This window comes from Chenopodium album, chromosome 12 (assembly GCF_948465745.1).
Source record: "Chenopodium album chromosome 12, dcCheAlbu1.1, whole genome shotgun sequence".
NCBI classification, from domain to species: Eukaryota; Viridiplantae; Streptophyta; class Magnoliopsida; order Caryophyllales; family Amaranthaceae; genus Chenopodium; species Chenopodium album.
Window position 1 is genome coordinate 29,586,884 of NC_137845.1, and position 9,034 is coordinate 29,595,917.

Consider the following 9,034-nt stretch of genomic DNA (forward strand, 5'->3'; position numbering starts at 1 on the left):
AATTATACTTAAATACCCGACTCTAATCCAGAATTTACCAGTTACATCACCTGAAAAGTTTTTTATTTTAAACCAAGTTGTCTCTTGAGTTTAGATGATTGACCTGAATTTAATAATTCTTTGGTTTCACAAAAATTATACTCACTTTGTATCTCTGTTCCGGAATAATTGACATAGTCAACTTTGTACATATGATAGTTAACTTTGTACCCATGTTGATGTACTAGTTTCACCTTATTTTTAGTTTTGTTCTTCCTATTTTAACAACAACGACGATGAAGGTAGTCTAAACTAAATTAAATTGAAACAGGAAGGATATTGACACAAAGAAGTGAACGAACATGAAAGATATTGTATTAAATGAGGGAATACAAGTTGATTTAACTTTGAACTGAGAAAATATTAACCATAACAAAATGAAATTGTGCTGAGCAAGGTAATAAAAGTTGATTACACTTCCCACACCCATTCAAAATGGGTTAAATTAGCCATTGAAAATAATGTACGTAATATTATAATAGATGACCAAGGATAACTTACTAACTATTACTCCGTAATATTTTGTAGCGTGGAGCACAGTATCCTCGAAAGATCCCTTTCCCGATGAAGAAAATCAATACTTCTTCCATATTTTATCTTCGGTCATATCTATGTATGAATATCGCGTTACTAATAATATAGCAGATTATGTTGTTTTTGTTTCTCTAAGCTGTTTCATTAAAATTTTAATCTGTTTGTAAGCACATTATTTCTGTTTTTCCTTATTTGTAATAGTTTAGGTTTTAGTCTTGAGATCACTTGCTAAATAGTTGTTTACCTTTCGTCTAAAAACAAAACCAACCAAAAAATAAAAAATAAAAAGAAAACATAGAAAACCCACCCTAAAGAGTAAGGACAATTCCGTAACTTTCTATACCGCCCTACCTTCCCCTCAAAAGCCACCTTCCACTATTCACTAAGCGAACCTTCCTTTCTACCCTCACAAAACAAATTTATTATTTTTTAAAATAAATTAAATAATTCACTCCCTTTGAAAGTTGGCCACGTCATGTCCTTTCCAAATTTGACATGTCACTCCTTGGCCCCACTTCTTCAAACAATAAAGCGAAATTAAAAAATTCAAAAAAAAAAAAAAAAAAAAAAACTCCGTTATATAAAACCCCCCAAAACCCTGAAAAATAACCCAAAAAAAAAAAAAAAACTCAAAAAACTTAAAACACCTCCCACCAAACTCTTCTCGCCATTTGCCTTTTCTCTTTCTCATTCCATTCCAACATTCCAGCAAAAAAAAAACACAAATTTCCACCAAACCGCTGCGTTTGACCAATATGTCACCGGCGGCGGGACCAATGTCACCGTCAGAAGGAGTAGCACCGGCAATATCACCGGCATTCACCGGTACCGGAGTCTTAACCCCTTCACAAAAAGACAAAGTCATTGAATGGTACAGAGGCGAGTTCGCCGCTTCAAACGCGATCATCGACGCTCTCTGCCACCACCTCGTCCAGATCAACGGCGGCTCCAGCGATATTCCGGCGGATTACGACGGCGTTTTCTCTGCGATCCATCGGAGACGGCTTAACTGGATTCCTGTGCTTCAGATGCAGAAATACTTTACCATCTCTGATGTCGCTCATGAACTCCGGAAAGCCGCCGCCAAAAGGGAGAAGGTTGTTGTGTCGGAATCGAGAGCAGATGAGAATGATCTCGATGAGAAGAAATTGATTGCAAAGAATGATCTCAAGAAAGAGGTTGTTGATAATGATGATGGTGTTAAATGTAATGGTAATGGTAATGGCTGTGTTAGTGAAGGAGAAGATTCACCTGATAGTGATATCACTGATACAGGTAAGTACAGCATAAAAACCTTCATTTTTTTCTTTCAAAATTTTCATCTTTTTGATTCATTTTTTTTAATTGAATTTTAATTTTAGCAATTTTCATTCGAATACTCTTTTTTCTTATGCGTTTTCTTTTTTCTTTGAGTAGTTTTCATACAAATTATCGTAGATATTTGCAATTTGTCATTTTCTTGTTTTTTTATTATTATTTTTTTTTTTTTTATTTTTTTTTTCTCCAGTTAATATTAAAATAATGGAATTGCTAAAAAGTGTGATGAGAATTAGGAAATGCTTGAATTTTTTTTTTTTTTTTTTTTTTTTTGATAAATAGGAAACTAAGATTTTATCACAAAAACGTTGATTTATAGCCGTAAAAAGTACAATTTTCTTTTTGTGGTAATATAATTAGAAAAGGTTTTTGTCGTAAAAAGTAAAATTTTCTTTTTGTGGTAATATAATTAGAAAAGGTTTTTGTTATTCAAAGACTTTTAGGGTACTGTAAGTCTGTAATCATTAAGCTTATTTTGCCACGATGTTAATTATGCAATTTTTTAAATTTTTTTATGATGGCTTTGTTAGTTATGGTCTGGTTTGATAGGCAGTGATAATTGAAAAACATTATTGTCCGTAATAAAATTTTATTCTATTGGAGTACCAATTACGGAGTATGAGTAGTCAAATATAACCATTTAATAGTATAGGGAGTATTGAATTACAAGAATAGGCAAATTTTAGGACATTTTTTAAAATATTCCTACAAAAATACATACCAAGTGCATATGATAAATTACTAATTGTAGATTGTCTACTAAACAGACAATTAACAAGTAATTTTGACGTCTTTACAAAATTACATTACTAGTATTATTGATTACTACTCAAGTTATTTATTGTTTGCTAAATGGACCGTTAACATGTTATTTTGTTGCTTGTAAAAAAGTACAGCCGTAAATAAGCCGACGTGTACATAACAAATCTACCTTTGTACCACTAATCATCGTCTCGTTTAGCGTTGAGTCTGCCTTCACATTGGAGAAATCACCAATTAATTAATTAATTAATTAAGTCGTTAATAAAACAAGAAGTTAGCATTAATTATTAATTAACATAGACGTACGTCATAAAGTGTGGCAGGAGATTTTAGTTATAAAATTAAAATATCATTAATTAAAAATTAAACTAAAAATCATGATTTAGAGATCCGAAATTCAATGCGAGATCACAACACAAATGAAATACGGAGGAGTACTAATAATGATGTTTTTGGCCGGCTAGAACTTGTTTGTTTGCGGAAATGGCAACACGCATGTTTTTTAATTTCATTTTTTTCCATATAATTTATTTTACGAAGTAGTAATTTATCTTTAATTTAATTTAATATAATTAATTAAATAAATCAGCATTGAGAAGAAGAATCCAGAATCCCGAAAATCCTATTAACAATGCTGAAAATGAAACGCACCACCTTTTATACCCAACCACACAGGTCACTACTTAGAAATTATTAGGGCAGTTCAGCTGAAAATGTCACCTAATTCATCTGATTTTTTAGGATTTTTTTTTTTTTTTTTTTGGAAATTTTTACTATAATTTGAATAAATTAACACATTTATTTATTTTGATTATAGACGAGTATGGTATAATGTCCTTGCTTGATACTTTTAAAGAGCTAGTTCACTTTATTAATTTGACTTTATTGCGCTAAACATAAAATGAAAAGTGTAAATTTAAAATTTTAATGAAACACTTTTCAAGTTTTCATTAATTATGATGTCATCGTAAAAAAGCGACAATTTTTACAAAGCTACTTTGATCTTCTTTCTTATTAATCCATATATATTTTACTTTGACGTCACCACAAGACAGTCAAATAGTCATCTAGTAACAAGATTTCTTTAAGGATAAAATAATTTTTGTAGCTTCATTAAATATTTATTGCCACCTTCATCGATCAATAAAAATTATAACCCATAACAAGTAGGTAAACTGAAAAGTTCCAAAAAAAAAAAAAAGGTGGGAGTGTCGAATTAGTAAGACGGACTTTCATGAAAATAAGATTCCGAAGGCATAATCCATGCTTTTATTGGTCCCCATTTAGGGACCTTCCTAGTGTTTTGCCTTGCTGGATCATCAATGATGTAATGCCTCCATTTTTTAGTTTCTTTTTTATTTTGTCTTTTGGCCTCATTTTTAGGTTTATATTTATATGCTTACTAAAGTTCGGTAGATCTATTATTATTATGAGTAATAAAAACATTAATCACTCTCCTGTAGTTATATACAACAGGTTTAGTCACCTCAAGTATTGGAGTACAAACATTACCCAAACAACCTAAATTTTATACATTTTTTTGACTTTTATGTAATTAAAAAGGTATGACGCTAAATTTGGTATTCATAAAAACACAAATATGAACGTGCACACGACTATTAAATCATATTCCGGGGTGTATGACCAAGCTAAGTATTAAGAGCATTTTCCGGTACACCCGCAGAAAATGCTCGTTAAAACATTTCCCGAGGAATAGGATTAACTATTTCCCGGAGATCGAGGTTGGTTTTATGACGTAATATGTAACAGTTTCAGAGTTCAGACTGTAAGGTTGTAGTGTTAACAGGTTAGTTTTGTTTTTGGAGTATAAAATATCAAATGACGTTTTTCTTCTTATGGGATTGAGATGTGTGCTTCTATCATTTATTTTGGGCGGCGGGTTTTGCGGGCCGTTGGATCTTTTAGCCAGTGATCGTGTGTTAATCACAAACATTTTGATTTAATTGCATTTGTTGACCCTTTGATGTTTGACATTTTAGATTCCTTTTCCTAACTTTGATTCCTTCAACTAAGTAGACTTTTAAAAATGTGAAACTTTGAAAATTACTATGTAAATAATGTTGGAAAAGTACATTTTCAGATCCCTAAACAAATGTCATTTATGTAGCAAATGTTTGAAGATTCTATGTAACATGTGGAGCTGATTTTTCTCTGCAAGCTCTGTTTCGAAACGGGTAGGTTTTTGTAAGGACAATTTTAATAGAACGGAGAGAATATATTGTAATGACATACATGAGTTTAAGCCGGAAAATTGTCCTTAAAACAATTGTGTGAACTGTTGTTGTTGGACTTGGGTCAAGGAGTTATTTTTTCATGTTTTGCTTGTTATTTGTGGCTTCGATTAATCACTTAGCCAGACTGATTCTTTTATTGGTGTAGTTGGCACACATAACCACATCGTGTGTCAAATGTTTGATCATGGTTTCGAACACTAAACTTAGAAATGATCCAGACCAAAAAAATATTTTTAAAAAAAACAAACATAATGTGATGTCGAAAAACAAAGAATTAAAATAAACTAGGTCTCGAAAACCCGAGTTCAGAACATTCATCTCTCAGTTGCTCTCACTCAGTTATGTGCTTCAGTGCTTATGTGGCTCAATTTTATCTGAACTAAATTTGAGGCATAAACAATGGCAGAGTCCAAGTTTGGCCGCATTCGGGGTAGTTAAAGTTTCCTATTGTAAGGTTTTACGCATAAATGAAGTACATTGTTTTTCTTTAAGATAATACTCCATTCGTCCCTTAATACAAAGGCTCTTTTGTTTTCTGTACGGAAATTAAGAAAGTTGTAATTTTTTATAAAACTAATGATTAAAAGTATATATGTACATGTGGGGTTAGAGAGAGATAGAAAAAGTACTTAGGAATAATTGAAGAGATAAATAGAGAAAGTGTTGGAAATTGATGTTAAAAGTACAAAAAAGTAAAGGAAAAAAAAATGACAATTCATCAAAAAGAGGATAATAATGTCAAAAAATACAACCTTTAAATAGAAAGAGGCATTGTATTTTGGTTTACCCAAAGAGAAATGAGGCTTTGTATTAAGGGACAGAGGGAGTAGTGCATAACAATGGCTTGTTTAGATATAGTCGAAGAGTTTATACCAGTAGTTCATGTTTTTTACTGGTGACCTATCCTGATTGGCACATTATAAAATGTTCTGTTTTTTTTGGTAGCAATCTTATTTCATTTTGGGAAAAAGAATGCATTTTTCCAATGTTCTTCTAGATGATTTCCTGAGATCCCTCTTGTTCAATGACAATCTTTTAGCTTACCATTTAAAAATCTCTGTCATTTAAAAAAAAAAAAGTTGAAATGTTCTGTTGCCATCATGTTAATCATGCTCACATTATTCAATAATCTTCTTTATGTAGTGATTTGATTAAATATTCATATCGGGTATATGTTGTGATTGCATGAATGCAGGTTCTCATGAAGTACAGCCATCTCTTGATCATATTGAAATATGTGATAATCATGAAGACTGTACTGCTCGTCGTGAGCAGATCAAATTGACAAAAGGTTTCGTAGCCAAGGAGCCAGTGAAAGGGCACATGGCGAGTTCTTCTGTCGAAAGTTGAACATTTTTATTTTTGTGTAGAGTATAGACCTGTATATGATGTAGAAAATTGGGTATACTTCGAAACTTCTGAGTTTGTTATTGACTAAATGCTGCTTTTCGCAGGTGAATGTTGTAAAAGGTCTGAAGATGTATGAGAACATATTCACTGATCAGGAGCTTGTTAAGCTTAATGATTTTGTGGATGAGCTCCGAGCTGCTGGCCAAAACGGGGAACTCATAGGTATGATTTCTATTATCACTTCTGTTTTTTCCATGAAATTTGCTGATAGAAAGTTTTTACTAGACACTGGCTGTGGCTGTGTATTTATATACAGGTGAAACATACATTTTGTTCAACAAACAGATGAAGGCGAACAAAAGGGAGCAGATTCAGCTTGGTGTTCCAATATTTGGACAAATCAAAGATGAGACCACTCAGCAGCCAAAGAGTAAGACTGAGATATAATAATACTTGCATTTCTTACAAGGCAATTTTCCCAACTGCTAAAATTACCAAACCTATGCTTATGAGCATTTTGTGTCGATATCTGCAGCTAATATTGAGGAAATACCGGCTTTCCTTCATAGCGTTATAGATCATCTTGTTCAATGGCAAGTATTACCGGAAAATAGAAAACCCAATGGTTGTATTATCAACTATTTTGATGAGGTAAAATTTCTCATCTTTGATGCATATGATCAAGAATAGTCTTTTACAGTTTTTACAAAATTCTAGAGATGATATTTTAAAGCAATTGATTAATGTTCCTATATCTGCTGTTCAGGGAGAATATTCTCAGCCCTTTCTCAAACCACCTCATTTGGACCAACCACTTTGCACTCTAATACTCTCTGAATCATCGATGTCATTTGGACGTACCCTTGTAAACGATGGTGACGGGAACTTCAAAGGGCAACTCATGCTTTCTGTGAAACAAGGGTAAGTTCTTATCAATTGTACTACGTACTCAAGGCTTTATTTTTATGTTCTGTCAAACTCACATTCAATTGGATGGGGCATTTTCATCATAATGGCAGATCTCTTCTTGTCATGAGGAACAACAGCGCGGACATGGCAAGACATGTCATGTGTGCATCTCCTAGCAAAAGGGTGAGCATCACTTTCTCCAGGGTCCGCCCTGACAGTCTGCACAACCAACATTCGACACCTCTCACTCCTCTGCCTCAAGCAATGACTATGTGGCAACCCGGGATGCCAATCCCACAAGCAATGTCAAATGGAGATATGGATATGATTCCAAAGTGGGGTGTTATCCGAGCTCCAGTTATGATGCTTGCTCCTGTGCGCCCTGTTGTTATGAACCCGAGAAGAATGCCCCGTGGTGGTGGGACTGGAGTGTTCTTGCCTTGGGCTGTTAGTTCAAGGAAACCCGCTAAGCATCTCCCTCCAAGAGCACAAAAGGGACGATACTTTCCATTCGCTCGGGTGGAAGAGCATGTTTCAGACACCATGTCTGACCCGGGTGTGGAAGGAAGGGTGATGTGATTATGAAGTTATATCCGGGCAGCAGCAGCACCAGTCAGCCTGAGTAATGTACATCCTGCTGGAGGTGCCTCAAATTGTACAAACAAGGTATATGATGCTGCTTATGCCGACCCTAGCGATTTTCTTTGATTGTTATCTTTGGTTCAAGGAATAGATTTAGGTAGTAGTGCTGGTAATTTTGTACCCTTTTTCTGCTATGTTTTGCTAGGCATTTGGTGGGTTTAAAGCATTGAGTTTGAGAATTGAGAGTTTGGGTGAGCCTGTATCAAAGGCGGAATTTTGTATCTATCTTTGTGAGCATTGTTTTTCACCCTTTTTTTCAGGTTGCACAATGCATATTTTAATTTTCTCTTTTGATACAACAAAGAACTCTAACAAAAGTTTTCAAAAAAAAAAAAAAAAAAAACAGCAAGAGTAAGGGAAAAACCTCAAAGGAAACAGGACATGTCAAAGTTGAAAGAAATCATAGATTGTCTCATGGATTTCTTTTCCTTTTCTGAAACATTCGATCTCTTAACGTCGAGTTAAACAACAATGCAAGCAGTTTGCCATTATTTATCTGGTGCAAATGAGGAGCTTAGCTCTGTTAATGAAAATAAAACAAATGAAGAAGTAGAAACAAAAGCAACAGTCTTCCTGTACTCTACTAGTTAGATTGTCATTAAGTTCATGTAATACTATCATCAAGCATCACTAAATTTCATTTGATCTTCTAAAATTCTGTTGTATTATATTGCCTAATATTGGAACCAAAGAAAGATAATACTTCTATCACATGTTCCTATTTCCTATCATGTTTCTTCGGTTTTGTTAAAACCAATAACACTAGCTTATTGCAATTTATGTTCATCTTGTTGACAATGATTAAGAAAAAGTCCCTTACTTTCTGTCAGGTCTTGTTAGATCCATACGAATGTTCCTACTTCCTATCATGTTTACTTGGTCATTTTAAATCATGTAATATAATATGAATTATGAACAAGTATTAGCTTACGATATTCAACTTCATTTAAAATTGAGTTTAAGCAACCTTTTGCAAGTAACTTTGATCCGTTTAAGAGGGATCAAGTCATCAATCACGGTGGTTTGGTCTAATCGTGGGAATTTTACTCCCTAGTCATTGTAGGAAAATTTTACTCCCTTTTCTTCCTCACAGATGAGAATGTAAATAGGTGCAATACCTAAAGTAGGTACGTCGGTACAGAGCCTTTGGATACGTTATATATAACTAGCCAAAAGACTGATTCATTTCGATTTTTTTTTTTTTTTTTTTTCTTTTTCATACATTA

The 9,034-nt window shown here is 33.5% G+C and overlaps 1 protein-coding gene across 1 annotated transcript; it reads left to right on the forward strand.

Annotated features, from left to right (window-relative positions):
• The first annotated feature begins 1,201 nt into the window (after nt 1-1,201).
• LOC145570475 (RNA demethylase ALKBH10B-like) lies at nt 1,202-8,095 on the forward strand. The gene is made up of 7 exons (XM_081629572.1): nt 1,202-1,848; nt 6,103-6,233; nt 6,362-6,479; nt 6,574-6,687; nt 6,793-6,908; nt 7,024-7,178; nt 7,277-8,095. The coding sequence occupies exons 1-7, from the start codon at nt 1,329-1,331 to the stop codon at nt 7,743-7,745; spliced, it is 1,623 nt and encodes a 540-aa protein (XP_081485698.1). The 5' UTR covers nt 1,202-1,328; the 3' UTR covers nt 7,746-8,095.
• Nucleotides 8,096-9,034: the final 939 nt, after the last annotated feature.